This window comes from Neovison vison, chromosome 2, assembly GCF_020171115.1.
Source record: "Neovison vison isolate M4711 chromosome 2, ASM_NN_V1, whole genome shotgun sequence".
NCBI classification, from domain to species: Eukaryota; Metazoa; Chordata; class Mammalia; order Carnivora; family Mustelidae; genus Neogale; species Neogale vison.
In genome coordinates, this window is record NC_058092.1 from 78,625,696 (window position 1) to 78,645,506 (window position 19,811).

General features: G+C 38.5%; 1 protein-coding gene across 1 annotated transcript in view; it reads left to right on the forward strand.

Moving 5' to 3' along the window:
* Positions 1-19,811, forward strand: part of BTBD8 (BTB domain containing 8) — a 114,032-nt gene that overhangs the window by 33,236 nt on the left and 60,985 nt on the right. Inside the window, exon 4 of the mRNA XM_044238678.1 lies at positions 3,570-3,687. Coding sequence (XP_044094613.1) covers positions 3,570-3,687 — 118 coding nt within the window. The remainder of the gene's footprint in view (positions 1-3,569; positions 3,688-19,811) is intronic.

A 19,811-nucleotide genomic window follows, 5' to 3' on the forward strand; every position in this document is an offset into this window, starting at 1 on the left:
CTACCTTCTTTGCAAGCTTTCCTACTGTCAATGTCACCTTCCTTGAAATTCCCCTATGTTCTGTGGCCCTCTGTTCTCTTTATTTTCCTTCCTGGCCATTCCTCTGTCTCCTTTACTGACACATTATCTTTCTACCCCTTAATTAATTGGTTTTCTCCTCTTTTTCTGAGTTTTGGATCCAACCACTGACTAGACATATCTGTCTAAATATACCTTTAATATCTCAAAATTTAATCTGTCCCAGACTGACTTAACCATCTGCTTCCCATCCTAATCTGTTCTTAAGTGCTCTGTGATGTGAATTTTATCTCTTATCATTCTACTCACTCTTTTATCCTTTATTATATTCATGACCATATCTATTGATTTGTCTCCTTACTATTTTGTTAAGTTCATTTATTTATTTAATCTATTGATTTGTCTCCTTACTATTTTGTTAAGTTCATTTATTTATTTAAATAATCTCTATACCCAACATTTGGCTTGAACTCAAACCTTAAGATCAAGAGTCTCATGCTTCTTGCACTAAGCTAGCCAGGTGCTCCTTTCTTAAATATTTTAAATACTTCTCTCCTTTTTTAAAGATTGTATTTATTTGTTTGACAGAGAGAGTGAGTGTGTGTGAGAGGGAACACAAGCAGGGAGGGTGGAAGAGGGAGAAGCAGGCTCCCCACTGAGTAGGGAGCCCGATGTGGGTCTCGATCCCAGGACCCTGGGATCATGACCTGAGCCAAAGGCAGATGCTTAACAACTAAGCCAATACTTCTCTCCTTTATCCTCCTGCCATTTCTTGATTTCAGGTCTTTGCAATTTTTCTTGAGCATTTGCCCCCCAGCTAGTTGCCAGGCCTCTCATTGTACCACTCTCCATTTATACTGTGTAGAACAATATTTGTTTTTTTTTTTTGTTTTTTTTTTTGTTTTTTTTTTTAGAACAATATTTGTTAACTGCAGATGTGATCATAGCACTCCCCTTATTAAAATTCTTTCCCATAGCTTTAATATAAATTCCAGGTTCTTTCCCTTGACATAAGGGAATTTGTGTACTGGCTCTTACCTAGAATTCTGCTGCTGTTTCTCTTCACAACCCCCTCCCACCCCTTGAGCTCTAGTCTTACTGAATTATTTGGTATTTCCCTCAAAGAACTATATTTTCTCACCTCTATGCTCTTGCACATCTTATTTGTTCCTAGAATGCCATTCTAATTATTACATATATATTTTTTAAAGATTTTATTTTTATGTAATCTCTACACCCAGCATGAGGCTTGAAATCACAACCCCAAGATCAAGAGTCACATGCTCTGCTGACTGAGCCAGCCAGGTGCCCATAATTATCACATTTTTAAATGGAATATTGACTTTGCATTAGGTTTTGAATGCTTAAGAGTGAACAAAACAGATAGTGTTGGTGTCCTGCAGTCTAGGAGGAGGTACAGTCAGATGGATTAGCCCAGAGTGTGATGAGGACACAGATAAGGTACATTTTACTTGGACCTAGTTAGCATTCAGACAAAGCCATATGAAGGGAGTGATGTTTGAGTTGAATCTCAGGGGAAAAAAAAGCAGGAGTTAAACGGCAAAAATAATTTAGGGGAGAAGTATTCCAGACAAAGAAGACAACATGTTTAGAGGCAGAGAAAGCTCAGGCACATAGCAAATTTTGAAGGCTGGAAATAGTTTGTTGTGGGACTGGGGTGGAACAGGGGACAAGAATGGTCAAAGTGAGAGATGAGCCTGGATATATAAGCAGAAGCCAGATTATTGAAAGCCTTGTATAAAGGATGACCTTATTTCTTATTGTCCAAATTGGGATACTTTTGAAAGAGTGAAAAGTGCAGAGTTATTATTGTGGCCAATAATTATTCTGTTGGCAATAGGCATTAACTGGGAGTGTCCCAGGCAAACCATCTTGAGACATGTGGTCATCTTATAAGCCATTTTGGAGAGTTTAGAGGGTACTATTTGGCAGGCTTATGGAGTATAAGCAGAACAAGATTAGGGTAGAGTGGAACGATGACTTCAGCCTGAGGACCATTGAGGTTGGAGTTTCTCTAATGTTTTTTTTTTTTTTTTTTTCCATTGCACCACTTCTGACACCAAAGTGTGTGTTTTTTCCATCACACCAACTAATTCTCCAATACCAATTGGGTGTACAGCAATTCAGTTCTGACACTAAGGGTTATCCTGTTATGTGGGGTAATAGTCATGGGCACAGTCTTTACCCTGTCAGCATGCCTTGGAGAACTGTGGCCCCCCCTCCAGGGTTGGAGAGCTCGGGTTGGTCCCCAACCACCTGCATAGTGAGGAGCTGGATGTTGTGTGGCCTGGTAAGGGAGTTAAGACCTTGGCTTTTACTAAGTAAAAAAATGGAGAGGGTGATATGGCTTTGAACTGAGATGGATCATGATTTATATTGCATTTTAAAAACATGCCTCTGTGGGGCTTAAAAGTGGTAGATGTGTTGGGAAGTTATTGCGGAGATCTAGATGCGAGGTGATGGTGGCTTGGACTGGGGTGGTAGCCATGGAGATACTGAGTCCTGGTTGGATTCTGGATCTCTTTTGATATTAGAGCCAATGATGACATTGTGATTTATAAATATATAAATTTATAAATGTGTAAATTTGGTTGGTGGGAATTTGTCCCAAGTGATGGATTCTCAGCAAATGTACTAACTAAAGTTTCTGGACTGACAAAGCTATGATATACAGTATAATAATTTTTAAAATATGAACATGTTTTATATTTTACTCTTCACTTTCTAAATGGTGAATCTTTTTTTTTTTTTTTAAAGATTTTATTTATTTATTTGACAGAGAGAAATCACAAGTAGACTGAGAGGCAGGCAGAGAGAGAGAGAGGGAAGCAGGCTCCCTGCTGAGCAGAGAGCCCGATGTGGGACTCGATCCCAGGACCCTGAGATCATGACCTGAGCCGAAGGCAGCGGCCCAACCCACTGAGCCACCCAGGCGCCCCTAAATGGTGAATCTTTTGAAGTAGAGATACTTTTTAAAGTATTTATTTTTTAAATTTTTCTATACTGTATGTAGTACTAAACTCATAGTAAGTGCTCCATAAATCCCATTGCTTTTAGTTGAATGTCTGTTGGTTCAAATGTCATTTTCACCAAAAAGTCATGAACAGGAATAGAAAGGAATTAGGTAATGAAAAAGGGTATTAAAGTTGGAAAATTTTCTAGTTTCCTGTGTCCGATATTCATGAAGTGGCTTCAGTTTTAGTATATTGTAATAATATTAACTATATTTAACTGCAAATCTATGTTAAAAGGTTTAATCTATGTTAAAAGGTTTATTTATATTTAAATTAAGTTGAAATTTATATTTCAAAGCAAGATATAGATGATTTTAATGTTGTTTTATCTTGAATTTACCAGTTAAATATTGTAGTTATAATTGTTCTCTCTTAGTAGCTAATCAAGTTCTCTCAAGTAGCTAATCAATATGGAAAAACCTTTAATTAATATTAAAACACAAGTTTTTTGGATATTTATAATGAAGAAACCATTTTGGATATTTATAATAAAGAAACCATTTATCTCTTTTAAAGATAATTATGACTTGGATCCTGCATCTGAATTAGGAGAAGATTTATTGAAACTTTACGTGAAACACTGTTGTCCAGATATTGATATTTATGTTGATGGAAAAAGTTTTAAAGCTCACAGGTAAATAGACATGTGATTTGGTGTCTTGGTTGTGAAAATGAAGTTTATATGGGTGGTTGTCTCTTCCTAGCACAGTGGTTTTCAAGCTGATTCACAAAAATCACAGGGCTTTCATGGTGATGCCTTAGAAGACCTGTGACAAGGGAAGAGGTTGGACTCAGGCAGGGTTTTCTGCCTGCAGGTTCACCCAGGCTCACATGTATGCATGCTTCAGTTAGAGTAGATCTCTGCATTGTATTGGACTTGAACCTAAGGTTTCATTAGAAGAAGATATTCTGTTGCCTAAAATAGGTTTGAAAGCCACTGTCACAGAAAATATAATTAAATGCAGTCTTTAATTTCCAGGCATTATAGTGCTGAAAATGATTATTTCGACATGAATGACATGTATTTTCTCTGGATGCATTTTGGCTCAAAGTCTTTGATTCAGAATAGATATTCTTATGAATAGCATTGATTAGAAGGCTTAATATTTCAATGTACTTTTTAAAAACCATTATTATGCTTTAGAATTGGGTTGCTTAGACATTCTAGTCTTTTAGATTTCAAATTAAAGCCTACTCTTTTTTGCAAGTAACTAAAATCTGTTTAAAAGAAGAAAAATTTTTAATAAATACAGATTTTCTTTTGGAACTCAAGGGAAAGAAGTACAGCTGGACTTCACAATGGATAAGAAATGGAACCAGAAGACTGAGGAACCCAGTATTTTTCCTCCCTCTTTTTGTGTTTCAAATAGAATGTTGATAAGTTATTCTGGTGTTCCAGAAAAGGAAGAACCAGGTTATTTGCAATGGCAAGAACCAATCTTCTAGGTTCAAGGGTACACAGTCTTAATGAAATTAGCAGTGGGTTTACATGACAGGAATGTACCATGCCAACAATAGTGATGTTTATGCTTTCAAAAATCATATTGGCTTTGCCAGTTAATTGACAGCAGTACATTGCTAAACTCTAGGATTACCAGTTTCTTTTTTTTTTTTTTTTTAAAGATTTTTTATTTATTTATTTGTCAGAGACAGAGGGAGAGAGAGCAAGTGAGCACAGGCAGACAGAGAGGCAGGCAGAGGCAGAGGGAGAAGCAGGCTCTCTTCCGAGCAAGGAGCCCGATGTGGGACTCGATCCCAGAACCCTGGGATCATGACCTGAGCCGCAGGCAGTGGCTTAACCCACTGAGCCACCCAGGCGTCCCTAGGATTACCAGTTTCAGTCAGACTATTTACCATTCAGAATTTGAGCTTTTCTCTTGGGAACATGTATTTTGTAATTGTAAGTACACACATACGCACATTTTCCTAATTTTTATGAAATCTCCATTACATATAGTAAAATATAGGATGTAATACTGATCTATTAATGTATTTTCCATATTGTGGATATGTGTGTTTGTGTTTGTTTACTTCTTTGATTCTTTTTTTTTTTTTTTTGAGAGTGGGGCAATGCAATTTTGTTTTAAAAAATTAATTTTATATTATTTTGTGTTCAGGTTTTTCTTGAAACCACAGGGGCATTGTACCAAAGTTTTACTTATAGATCCCTAAGGTTATTGTCATACAGGGAAGCAAGACTTTATGATTATTTGCAATATATCCTCAAACAGTGTCTATATTTGGTCTCTCTGTGTGCTGCCTGCCAGTGGACTATGTTTTAGGAGCTGGATCTAGAATATTAGGTTTGTATTCCAGGAGAGCTCTTGCTTACATTTCAGGTTTATTTTGTTCACCTAGCTATAAATAATAAGTGTATATTAACTAGAAAGGCAATTTCCTAAGCATATGTTCCAAGAAGATCTGGCTTAAGTTTTTCTACTTTGTTAGTACACTTATATGAGTTACAATGGCAGAATCTAAATCTCAAGATTAAACTTCATAGTCCAAACTTGAATAAATCTATGTTTAGTACATAATATTATTATACAGTTTAAGGAAAATTATGTTAGTAATTCAGAAGACACACATTCATGTCATGTAGTTTAAAGCCCACCATCAGAACATTCTGAATTACTTCTTGTTCTAAATGATCAGTGTCAACACTTACCCTAGTGATGTGGCTAAAAATCCATTTGTGATATGACTGTTGTAATTTTTAAATTATATGTACTCATATATTGAAAGATCAGTACAAGTACTCATAAATACCAGAATTTATGATCAGAATTACATTCACATTAGGGTTGTATTTTATAACCCATTTAGTTTGCTTAGTTTAATATGTCCAAACTGCTGTGGTAATGAGGTAGTTTCTTCTTGAGTCCCTGTCTTTCATGCTCTCTCTTCATAAACATACCCGATACCTGGTTCCTCCAAGATTATCTCTCCAGTTGCCGGTTATTCTGTCCAGTCTTTATCTCGATCCCCAGCCCTTGAAATGCTACAATACGGTCTGATGCCAGTTACTTCCTTGTGGTGGCACAATTAAGCCAAAGAAGTTACTGTATAACAGAGTGGTTAAGAGTGTATGAACTGTGTGTGGAGCCTTTCTGTCTGGGTTTGAATTCTAACCCTACCATCTTTCAGCTCTGTGAATTTGGGCAAATCATTTAACCATTCTCTGCTTTAACATCCTCATCAAACATGGGTATTCTCAAAGTACTCATCTCATGGGGTGATTATGAGGATTAAATTACTTTAAAGGACTATGTAGGTGTTTGCTACCATCATCCAGGCAATAGCTCTTTGATAACAAGCTTTTGTGTAGATGGTAGAAACAACCTGTATGCACTTATGTGGGGTAAGCAGAGAAATAATGGTTTGAATCACTTGCATTTCCCCCCAATCCAAGGATGGGACAGCAGCTTACCTCCAGGAAAAGTCACATTTACTTTACTCTTCTCCATCTACCCAGGCCTTTTCCCCTCTGAAGCATATTCTTCACTCTTCCCACATATTTGTCCTTGTTTATCTCCAATAATTCTGCTCAAAGGAGAAATGAGGAGAGCTCTTTTTATTTGAGAGAGTGAGGGTTAAAATAAAAAGAGAACCCCTTAGAGTTCATTGATCCTGTTTGTTAGTAATGTTACTCCTTTTCTGAGTATTGCTTCCTGAGACACTATTATGCATTACACTCTTTTGTAGACCTCTGTAACATTACTTTCCTGCCTGAATTGCTCTCAATCACCGGATGAATACCATCTGGATATTGTACATTTCTGTTTTCTTTTATTTCGTCCTTTCATCTTCAGCCTACCCCTAAGTTCGTACATGATGCACTTTATTGCAGAGTTCCCATTTTATGGCATTATTATTGTAGTGTTTCCCTGAGAGAAATTGAATCTGTTACATTTTTAAGATGTCTGTTTGTGACACTTCCATGTTCCATAATTAAGATTTTCTTGGGCTGCTTTATTGAAAAAGCATGACAGTGATTCCTGATTTTAGCTTTTGACAATCTGATAGCCTTTCCAAAATACCTTTTCATTTCAGTGCGTGATATCATACCATTAGGCTTTCATTCGTTGAGTTAAAGTGTTCAATTCCCCCTTTAAAATATAGTTTTTTTCTGAATATTTAGAAAATTGGCAATCAGTCAGGAGGTCAGTGTTCTAGTTTGTGCCATAGTATTAATCAGTTACATGTTCAGCTGAAAGCTTTCTCAGAAGTGTATAGTTTAGTAATTCAGAAGTCAGTCTTTCTGAGTTTAGATTCTGACTCCACTATTTATGGAATGGTTGAGAAGTTGCTTAATGTCTTCAAGTCTCAACTTCTTTATCTATGAAAATAATAATAATAGTAATTATAGCATATGGTGGCTGTGAGGATTGAATCAGTTAATACAAAACACAATAGCTGACATGCTATAAGCTTTCAGTAAACGTTAGTTGCTATAAATATGTATTAGGTATCTGGAAGGAGACACACTGTTGCTTATTGTACCTGACCTTGTAGTTCAGGTTGGTAAACTATGGCTCAAATCTGGTTACTACCTTCTTTTTATATAAAACAAGAAAAAACAAGCATATGCAACAGTAACATGTAAAGCTTGATATTTATTATCTGTCCCTTTATAGAAAAATTTACTATCTTACTCAGATTGCCAGGAAGCCTTTAATGAAATGATAATAAAATTCCAAATTACCATGCAATAGAGTGAGTCACTAACATCTTAATATTAATTACTTTGTTAGTGATCAGTGGTCAACCCTGTCCACTTGTGAAGTTTGATGTGGTAATAACAGAGGGAAAAGAGATAAAATTCCTTGGTGCCGCAGGCCTTTGAGGGATGCTGCAGTGGGGAACCAAGGCTAAAGACTCTGGGTGCCTGAAAGGAGACAAACCACCTGCAGTAATGGTTCCCTAACTGAACCTGATTAAAACTGCTCTTTAGATATTCTCTGTAGAACATGCTAACAGCATAGTAGGCAGAACTGTCAAGGCTTAGGAGGCCCTTCTCTAGTGTAAGTACACTTTTCCATTCCTGTCCTTGAGTTTGTGTCTTCCAAGAGTCACTGGATTATTCCCAACCTACATAATGCCATTTAACGTGCTCGCTTCGGCAGCACATATACATAATGCCATTTAACTTATTTTCACAGCATAACTTAATGAAAGCTCAAATAAGGGGCGCCTGGGTGGCTCAGTGGGTTAAGTCTCTGCCTTCGGCTCAGGTCATGATCTCAGGGTCCTGGGATCAAGCCCCGCATCGGGCTCTCTGCTCAGCAAGGAGCCTGCTTCCTCCTCTCTCTCTGCCATTCTCTCTGCCTACTTGTGATCTCTCTCTCTCTCTCTCTTTCTGTTAAATAAATAAATCTTTTTTTAAAAAAAGATCAAATAAACCAATGATGCAAGAAATATGAAAGAGTGATGTGGGGCACCTGGATAGCACACTGAGTTAAGTGTCTGACTCTTTGTTTTGGCTCGGATCATGATCTCAGGGTCGTGGGTTCGAGCCCAAGTCAGGCTTTGCATTCAGCATGGAGTCTCCTTGAGACTCTCTCTCTCCCTCTCATGCTATCTCCCTCTAAAGTAAGTAAATAACTCTTTAAAAAAATTATTTAAAAAAATTTATCATTCCAGTGAATGATAAAGTGAATGGGAAGATCTAATAAAAAGGCAACACTTTAAAAATTGCTATTGAATTTGGTGTAGATGAACAATGTAAAAGTTTGAGAGGAAGTTATAAAAATTTAAAATGATTCTGTACTTAAGTTTCTTCAAAAAAGTTTTAGATTTTATTCTTCATTTTAGAAAAAATTTAAATTAGAAATTATAAGTATATATACATATATATCTGTATCTTTTATGAGAAATGATGTGAGCTTACAAGTAGTCAGAAAGCTCACATCAAAAAAGAACAGTGTGGAGATTCCTCAAGAAATTAAAAATAGAGCTTCCCTACGACCCTGCAATTGCACTCCTGGGTATTTACCCCAAAGACACAGATGTCGTGAAAAGAAGGGCCATCTGTACCCCAATGTTTATAGCAGCAATGGCCACAGTTGCCAAACTATTGAAAGAACCAAGATGCCCTTCAACGGATGAATGGATAAGGAAGATGTGGTCCATATACACTATGGAGTATTATGCCTCCATCAGAAAGGACGAATATCCAACTTTTGTAGCAACATGGACGGGACTGGAAGAGATTATGCTGAGTGAAATAAGTCAAGCAGAGAGAGTCAATTATCATATGGTTTCACTCATTTGTGGAGCATAACCAATAGCATGGAGGACAAGGGGCGTTAGAGAGGAGTAGGGAATTTGGGTAAATTGGAAGGGGAGGTGAACCATGAGAGACTATGGACTCTGAAAAACAGTCTGAGGGGTTTGAAGTGGCGGGGGGGTGGGAGGTTGGGGTACCAGGTGGTGGGTATTATAGAGGGCACAGCTTGCATGGAGCACTGGGTGTGGTGAAAAAATAATGAATACTGTTTTTCTGACAATAAATAAATTGGGGAAAAAAAAGGGATTGGCTTTACAGTGAAAGATTTGTGAATGAATGCATATGTGTTTTTTTTAATAATTGGCAGGTGTTTTATTAAGATATAGTTTTTGGAAGTGAGAGAGACATTCTAACTGGTCTTTAAGTATATTTGTCAGTGATTGGTTGGCTGCAAGAAAGCAAGCAAATGGTTTGAAAAATTTCAAAAGAGAAAGAGTTGTTTGGTGTTAGGGGTAGAGAGGTTTTTTTTTTTTTTTTTTTTTTTAAAGAGATCAAGGCCCTTTATTTATTTTTTTTTTAAGATTTTATTTATTTATTAGAGAGAGAGAGGGAGAGAGAGCAAGCACAGGCAGACAGAATGGCAGGCAAAGGCGGAGGGAGAAGCAGGCTCCCTGCCAAGCAAGGAGCCCGATGTGGGACTTTGATCCCAGGACGCTGGGATCATGACCTGAGCCGAAGGCAGCTGCTTAACCAACTGAGCCACCCAGGCGTCCCTAGAGAGGTTTTTTTTGATATTGCTAATTTCCTGCAAGAAGTTGAGGGTCATTATCAAGTGAATATGGGTGGTATTCTCCCCATAAAGAGTATAGAACTTTCTTAGCATACTTCTACCTATATAATTTGGAATTTCTGGATTGTTTTAATGCTCAGTAAAATGACTTTTTTTTTTAACTGAAGTATAGTTGACATATAATATTATATTAGTTTCAGGTACATAAACCGTGATTTGACAACTTACACAGTATGCAGTGCTCACCACAGAAAGTGTAGTAACCACTGTCCCCATACATGGTTATTACAGTATTACTGACTGTATTTCCTATGCTGTACTTTTCCATATTTACTTTTAAGTTATTATAAAATGATCATGATATGCACAAATAATTTTAAAAAATTCTCTCAATTTTTTTTATTAACAAAAAACTATCAGTTCTAAATAGTGCATCCACTACACTTTACAAATAATTTTTTAACTTAGGAAAGATAATCTTATGAAAGTATAATCAGTGGATGTCAAAGTGGGTGTCTTAAGAAAAAGCTCTTTGTTTTTTTAAAGTTTATGTTCTGTAAGATGTTTGCGAAGAAGTGCAGTGGGTGACAGTGACAACTGTAAAAACTCTGGATTCACTATCCTGGGTTTAATCTTTATTTAGTTATATAGAACTAAAAGTTTAGAAAGTATTTTTGGAGCTAGAGTACTTAAAGAAAAACAAAAAACAGTCCTAGTAAAAAAATTCCTTCTTTAGAGCTTCTCTGAGTAATCCAGGCCATTATTCTGCCTGGAGTAGTGAATCTAGTTCAGTGAACATCAGGAAGTATTAAATAGCAAGCAATGTACTAAAGCGAGAGCAAGGGGGAAATTAGGGCATCTTGGCACAGCCAGAAGCAGCCTTGTCAGTTGAGATTAAATTTAATCAGAAGGTGGAAATGGTTTTTGGTGTGTGGGAAAATGAAAAACCTGGCAAAGATATTTAATACAGAGGGCCATTTACAGCACTTTTATTTTTTTATTTTTTAAAGATTTTATTTATTTATTTGAGAGAGACACAGTGAGAGAGAACATGAGCGAGGAGAAGGTCAGAGAGAAGCAGACTCCCCGTGGAGCTGGGAGCCCGATGCGGAACTCGATCCCGGGACTCCGGGATCACAACCTGAGCCGAAGGCAGTCGTCCAACCAACTGAGCCACCCAGGCATCCCAGCACTTTTATTTTTTTAATGTAGGCTCCACACCCAGTGTAGAGCCCAATGTGGAACTTAAACTCACCACCCTGAGATCAAGACCTGAGCTGAGATCAAAAGTCAGATGCTTAACTGACTGAGCCACCCAGGCGCCCCTTATAGCATTATTTTTCAAACTGAGGCCTGTATCCTACTTGAGTAGGAATGTTTTCTGAGTTTCTGTCCGAAAGACAGGGCAGTTGTTTAAGTCTCATATGCTTTTAATCTTACTTAAATGGAAATAACATGCTGTGTTAGTGCAGATCTTCAGAGAAGCAGACATGAGGATGGAGGTTAGACTTGTAAGATATTTAATAGGGTAAATGCATGTGAGAGAACATGGAAAGGAATCCAGAGGCGACTGAAGGAGCTGTCAAACTGCAGTGTTGATTTGACCATGATGGAAGGAGAAAGGGAAAGAAGGAAGCTTGAGTAGTAGCTTCTTAGGCTGCCGTGAGGGAAGTCAGCAGACTATTAGGAAGTTCCCAGGCCAAAGTCAGCCATCAGAAAAGGCCCTGTCTCTCTGAAATAGACCTGCCTATTGTCACTGATGTGCTCAGTCACTGGCAGGGAACAGCCTATGAGAAAGTGGCCTTGGGACCCATGTGGTACTAAATGCAGAGTGCTCTGCTGGGGCCATTGGTCACTTATGCAGTCAAAGATCAGAGACTGCCATACATAAAAGTCGTGACATGCTATATATTTACACAGGCATACCTCCTTCTATTGCATTTGGCTTTATTGTGCTTTGTAGATAGTATGGGTTTTTTGTTGTGGTTTTGTTTTTTATAAATTGAAGGTTTGTGGCAACCCTGCAGCAAACAAGTCCATCAGTGCCACTTTCCAACTGCATTTGCTGACTTCATGTCTCTGTGTCACATTTTGATAATTTTTGCAATATTTCAGTTTTTCTCATTATTTTATTTGTTGTGGTGATCTGTGATCAGTGATTTTTGATGTTATTATAATTGTGCTGGGGTACCACAAACTGCACCCATATAACATAGCCAACTTAATTGATACATGTTATGTTTGTTCTGACTTCTCTCCCAATCAGCCATTCCCTAGTCTTTCTCCCTCTCCTCAGGCTTCCCTATTCCATGAGGCACAACAGTATTGAAATTAGGCCAATTAGTAACACTACAATGGGCTCTAAGTATTCAAGTGAAGGGAAGAGTTGGACATCTCTCACTTTAAATCAAAAGCTAGAAACAATTAAGTTTAGTGAGAAAGGCATACTGAAAGCCAAACCAGGCTGAAAGCTCAAACCAGTCATCACATTACCTTAAGCCAAAGCTTAATTCAGAGCAAGACCCTAAGTTTCTTCAATTCTGTGACAACTAAAAGAGGTGAGAAAGCTGCAGAGGAAAATTTTGAAGCTAATGGATGTTGGTTCATGAGGTTGAAGGAAAGAAATTGCCTTCATTACATGAAAGTGCAAGGTGAAACACACGGTGCTGATGTAGAAGCTGCAGCAAGTTATACAGAAGATCTAACTAAGATAATTCAGGAAGGTGGCTACACTAAACCACAGATTTTCACGGATTTTAGTTTGTTGGAAGAAGATACAATCATATTGCAAATGACATATCTGTTAAAGGGTTAGTATCCAAAATCTATAAAAAACATGTCAAATTTAACTCCCCCAAACCAAATAATTCAGTTAAGAAATGGGCAGAAGACATGAATTGGCGTTTTTCCAAAGACATACGGATGGCTGACAGATACATAAAAAGATGCTCCGGGCACATGGGTGGCTCAGTGGGTTAAAGCCTCTGCCTTCGGCTCAAGTCGTGATCCCAGAGTCCTGGGATCGAGCCCCGCATTGGGCTCTCTGCTCAGCAGGGAGCCTGCTTCCTCCTCTCTCTCTCTGCCTGCCTCTTTGCCTGCTTGTGATCTCTGTCTGTCAAATGAATACATAAAATCTTTAAAAAAATGATCAACATAACTCATCATCAGGGAAATACAGATTTACAATGTATACTACAATGAGATACCAACTCATACCTGTCAGAATGGCTAAGATTTAATAGTACAAGAAACAGCAGATGTTGATGAAGATGCAGAGAAAGGGGAACCCTCTTACAGTGTTAGTCAAAATGCAAACTATTGCAGCCACTCTGGAAGACAGTATCTCTATACTGTCTATACTGTTCCTCAATAAGTTAAAAATAGTACTGCGCTACAGTCCAGCAATTGCACTACTAGGTATTTACCCAAAGGATACGAAAGTACAGATTTGAAGGGGTACATGTACCCTACTGTTTATGGCAGCATTATCAACAATAGCCAAATTATGGAAAGAGCCCAAATGTCCATTGACTCATGGTAAAGAAGATGTGGTATATATATACCCAATGAAATATTACCCAGCCACCAAAAAGAATGACAGCTTGCCATTTACAATGACAGAGATGGAGCTAGAGTATTGTGCTCAGCAAGAGAAGTCCTAGAAAGACAAATAACCATATGATTTCACTCATATGTGGAATTTAGGAAGCGAAACAGGTGAACATGGGGGGGATGGGAAGAGAGGTAAACCAGAAAACAGGTTCTTCTTAATTATAGAGAACAAACTGAGGATTATTAGAGGGGAGGTAGGTGGAAGATGGGTTAAATGAATGATGGCTAGTAAGGAGGGCACTTGTGATGAGCACTGGGTTTTATGCGTAAGTGATCCCTAAATTCTACTGAAACTAATATTACACTATATGTTAACTAGTTGGAATTTAAATAAGAATTTGAGACTAAAAAAAATTAAAAAGATGCAGGTTATCTTAGAACTTTCTTGGCTAGAGAGGAGAAATCATGCATGGCTTCAAAGCTTCAAAGAATAGAAGGACTCTTGTCGATAGAGTATCTCTCTTCAGGAAAAAAAAAAAACAGGTTTCTTTTAAAATATCGAGGCCCGCATCGGGCTCTCTGCTCAGCAGGGAGCCTGCTTCCTCCTCTCTCTCTGCCTGCCTCTCTGCCTGCTTGTGATCTCTCTCTGTCAAATAAATAAATAAAATCTTAAAATATTGCTACTCATTGACAATGCACCTGATCACCCAGGAACTCTGCTGGAGATGTACAAGCAGATTAATGTTATTTTCATGCCTGCTAGCACAACATGCCTCCCTCTCTCTCCCCCCAACCCCTCCACTCCAGTGCACTTACTTGCTCTCTCTCTCTTTTTTTTTCCCAATTTATTTATTTTCAGAAAAACATTATTCATTATTTTTTCACCACACCCAGTGCTCCATGCAAGCCGTGCCCTCTATAATACCCACCACCTGGTACCCCAACCTCCCACCCCCCCCCCGCCACTTCAAACCCCTCAGGCTGTTTTTCAGAGTCCATAGTCTCTCATGGTTCACCTCCCCTTCCAATTTACCCAAATTCCCTACTCCTCTCTAACGCCCCTTGTCCTCCATGCTATTGGTTATGCTCCACAAATGAGTGAAACCATATGATAACTGACTCTCTTTGCTTGACTTATTTCACTCAGCATAATCTCTTCCAGTCCCGTCCATGTTGATAAAAAAGTTGGGTATTCATCCTTTCTGATGGAGGCATAATACTCCATAGTGTATATGGACCACATCTTCCTTATCCATTCATCCGTTGAAGGGCACCTTGGTTCTTTCCATAGTTTGGCGACTGTGGCCATTGCTGCTATAAACATTGGGGTACAGATGGCCCTTCTTTTCACGACATCTGTGTCTTTGGGGTGAATACCCAGGAGTGCAATTGCAGGGTCGTAGGGAAGCTCTATTTTTAATTTCTTGAGGAATCTCCACACTGTTCTCCAAAGAGGCTGCACCAACTTGCATTCCCACCAACAGTGTAAGAGGGTTCCCCTTTCTCCACATCCTCTCCAACACATGTTGTTTCCTGTTTTGTTAATTTTGGCCATTCTAACTGGTGTAAGGTGATATCTCAATGTGGTTTTAATTTGAATCTCCCTGAGGGCTAATGATGATGAGCATTTTTTCATGTGTCTGATAGCCATTTGTATGTCTTGATTGGAGAAGTGTCTGTTCATATCTTCTGCCCATTTTTTGGTGTGTTTGTCTGTTTCGTGTGGGTTGAGTTTGAGGAGTTCATTATAGATCCTGGATATCAACCTTTTGTCTGTACTGTCATTTGCAAATATCTTCTCCCATTCCGTGGGTTGCCTCTTTGTTTTTTTTTTTTTTTCCAATTTATTTATTTTCAGAAAAACAGTATTCATTATTTTTTCACCACACCCAGTGCTCCATGCAAGCTGTGCCCTCTATAATACCCACCACCTGGTACCCCAACCTCCCACCCCCCCCGCCACTTCAAACCCCTCAGATTGTTTTTCAGAGTCCATAGTCTCTCATGGTTCATCTCCCCTTCCAATTTACCCCAAAGCACATACCCTCCCCAATGTCCATAACCCTATCCCCCTTCTCCCAACCCCCCTCCCCCCAGCAACCCACAGTTTGTTTCATGAGATTAAGAGTCACTTATGGTTTGTCTCCCTCCCTATCCCATCTTGTTTCATGGATTCTTTTCCTACCCACTTAAGCCCCCATGTTGCATCACCACTCCCTCATATTAGGGAGATCATATGATAGTTGTCTTTCTCCGCTTGACTTATTTCGCTAAGCATGATACGCTCTAGTTCCATCCATGTTGTCGCAAATGGCAAGATTTCGTTTCTTTTGATGGCTGCATAGTATTCCATTGTGTATATATACCACATCTTCTTGATCCATTCATCTGTTGATGGACATCTAGGTTCTTTCCATAGTTTGGCTATTGTGGACATTGCTGCTATAAACATTCGGGTGCACGTGCCCCTTTAGATCACTACGTTTGTATCTTTAGGGTAAATTCCCAGTAGTGCAATTGCTGGGTCATAGGGCAGTTCTATTTTCAACATTTTGAGGAACCTCCATGCTGTTTTCCAGAGGGGTTGCACCAGCTTGCATTCCCACCAACAGTGTAGGAGGGTTCCCCTTTCTCCGCATCCTCTCCAGCATCTGTCATTTCCTGACTTGTTGATTTTAGCCATTCTGACTGGTGTGAGGTGATATCTCATTGTGGTTTTGATTTGTATTTCCCTGATGCCGAGTGATACGGAGCACTTTTTCATGTGTCTGTTGGCCATCTGGATGTCTTCTTTGCAGAAACATCTGTTCATGTCCTCTGCCCATTTCTTGATTGGATTATTTGTTCTTTGGGTGTTGAGTTTGTTAAGTTCTTTATAGATTTTGGACACTAGTCCTTTATCTGATATGTCATTTGCAAATATCTTCTCCCATTCTGTCAGTTGTCTTTTGGTTTTGTTAACTAAAGTACCATCCATCTTTTTCAAAGAAATGGAACAAATAATTTTAAAATTTATATGGAACCAGAAAAGACCTCGAATAGCCAAAGGGATATTGAAAAAGAAAGCCAAAGTTGGTGGCATCACAATTCCAGACTTCAAGCTTTATTACAAAGCTGTCATCATCAAGACAGCATGGTACTGGCACAAAAACAGACACATAGACCAATGGAACAGAATAGAGAGCCCAGAAATAGACCCTCAACTCTATGGTCAACTAATCTTCGACAAAGCAGGAAAGAATGTCCAATGGAAAAAAGACAGCCTCTTCAATAAATGGTGTTGGGAAAATTGGACAGCCACGTGCAGAAAAATGAAATTGGACCATTTCCTTACACCACACACAAAAATAGATTCAAAATGGATTAAGGACCTCAATGTGAGAAAGGAATCCATCAAAATCCTTGAGGAGAACACAGGCAGCAACCTCTTCGACCTCAGCCGCAGCAACATCTTCCTAGGAACTTCGCCAAAGGCAAGGGAAGCAAGGGCAAAAATGAACTTTTGGGATTTCATCAAAATCAAAAGCTTTTGCACAGCAAAGGAAACAGTTAACAAAGCCTCTTTGTTTTTTTGACTGTTTCCTTTGCTGTGCAGAAGCTTTTGATTTTGATGAAGTCCCAGAAGTTTATTTTCGCTTTTGTTTCCTTTCCCTTTGGAGACGTATCTTGAAAGAAGTTGCTGTGGCTGATATCAAAGAGATGACTGCCTATGTTCTCCTCTAAGATTCTGATGGATTCCTGTCTCACGTTGAGGTCTTTTATCCATTTTGAGTTGATCTTTGTGTACGGTGTAAGAGAATGGTCGAGTTTCATTCTTCTACATATAGCTGTCCAGTTTTCCCAGCACCATTTATTGAAGAGACTGTCTTTTTTCCACTGTATATTTTTTCCTGTTTTGTTAAAGATTAATTGACCATAGAGTTGAGGGTCCATATCAGGGCTCTCTACTCTGTTCCACTGGTCTATGTGTCTGTTTTTATGCCAGTACCATGCTGTCTTGGTGATCACAGCTTTGTAATAAAGCTTGAAATCAGGTAAGGTGATGCCGCCAGCTTTATTTTTGTTTTTCAACATTTCCTTAGCGATTCGGGGTCTCTTCTGATTCCATACAAATTTTAGATCGGATCGGAAGAATAAACATTGTTAAAATGTCTATACTGCCTAGAGCAATCTATACTTTTAATGCCATTCCGATCAAAATTCCACCAGCATTCTTCAAAGAGCTGGAACAAATAATACTTGTTCTCTTTTAACAAAAAAATGCTTTGTCTGCTAATTCCATCGTCTCTTTCATTTCTGGGTATGCTTCTTTTGACTGCTTCTTGTCCTGTTTATAATTAAAAATTGCTACTTCGGGGCACCTGGGTGGCTCAGTGGGTTAGAGCCTCTGCCTTCAGCTCAGGTCATGATCCCAGGGTCTTGGGATCGAGCCTCGCATCGGGCTCTCTGCTCAGCAGGGAGCCTGCATCCTCCTCTCTCTCTCTGCCTGCTTCTCTGCCTACTTGTGATTTCTGTCTGTCAAATAAATAAATAAAATATTTTAAAAAAAATTGCTACTTCTTTACATACCTAGAAGTTTTTTTTTATTACATTCTGAATGTTATGTTGTTGAGTGTTTTAATTTTGTTGTCTACCTTTAAAAAGAGTGTTGAAGTATGTCTTAGCAGGTGATCCACTATGATCAAGGAGTCACTTTTTCAAGTCTTATTATGTAAGAAATTATTATAGGGGTGCCTGGGTGGCTCAGTTGGTTAAGCATCTGCCTTAAACTCAGGTCATGATCCCAGGAGCCTGGGATCAAGCCCCACATCGGGCTCCCTGCTCAGCGGGGAGCCTGCTTCTCCCTGTCCCTCTGCCTGTAGCTCCCCCTGCTTGAGCTCACGCACGCTCTCTCTCTCTCTCTGTGTGTGTGTCAAATAAATAAATAAAAATCTTTTAAAAAATTAATAAAAGAAATTATTATATAGCACATTAAATATATATAATATATATTATTATATAAGACTGTAGTTGCCATAGATAGTGATTTCTCTGATAGATGGGCAAAGTTTGTTGAAGACCTCTGGAAAGGATTCACCATTCTAGATGGTGTTAAGAACATTAGTGATTCATAGGAAAAGGTAAAAATATCAATTGTTGCAGCAGACTTCATTGTCTTATTTTAGAAAATTGCCACAACCAACCTAACCGTCAGGACCCACCACCCTGACCAATAAGCAGCCATTAATATCAAGGCAAGACCCTCCACCAGCAAAAAATGTTACAACTCACTGAAAGCTCAGATGAAAGCATTTTTTAGCATTAAAGTATTTTTAAATTAAGGTGTATATATTGTTTAGACCTAATAGCATTATGTATTTTATATATGTATATTATATATAATAAACACACAATATTAATTGTCATAATATATACTTAACAGACTGCAGTATCATGTAAACATAACTTTTATATGCATTAGGAAACCAAAAAATTCTAACAGTCTGTTGATTTCCCTCAGAACTGCACTGTAGCCTAGGAAGCTCCTACCCAAGCTTTTTGCTTTTATTATGGTGGTCTGTAACTGAACCCTTTATACCTCCTACATATGCCTATATATCTTTATCATTAAGCATAATAAGAGAAAGTAAATAGGTAGAAGGATAAAATTCTAATAGCATTAATTCTTCATTAAGAATTCTTTTTTTTTTAAGATTTTTTATTTATTCACTTGACAGACAGAGATTACAAGTAGGCAGAGAGGCAGGCAGAGAGAGAGAGGAGGAGGCAGGCTCCCCGCTGAGCAGAGAGCCCGATGCGGGACTTGATCCCAGGACCCCGAGATCATGACCTGAGCCGAAGGCAGCGGCTTAACCCACTGAGCCACCCAGGTGCCCTCATTCTTCATTAAGAATTCTTAAGCATTGATTATATACCAGGTACTATGTTTTATGCTGAGATTGAGATTTGCGTTCAAGTACGTATGGATCTTAGTGAATGTTCCCTATGTACTTGAAAAGAATGTGTCTTCTGCTTTACTGGGGTGGACGGATCTTAGAGATGTCAAATAGGTTGATAGTGTTGAAGTCTTGCATATCCCTTTTTTTTTTTTAAAGATTTTATTTATTTATTTGACAGAGAGAGATCACAAGTAGGCAGAAAGGCAGGCAGAGAGAGAGGAGGAAGCAGGCTCCCTGCTGAGCAGAGA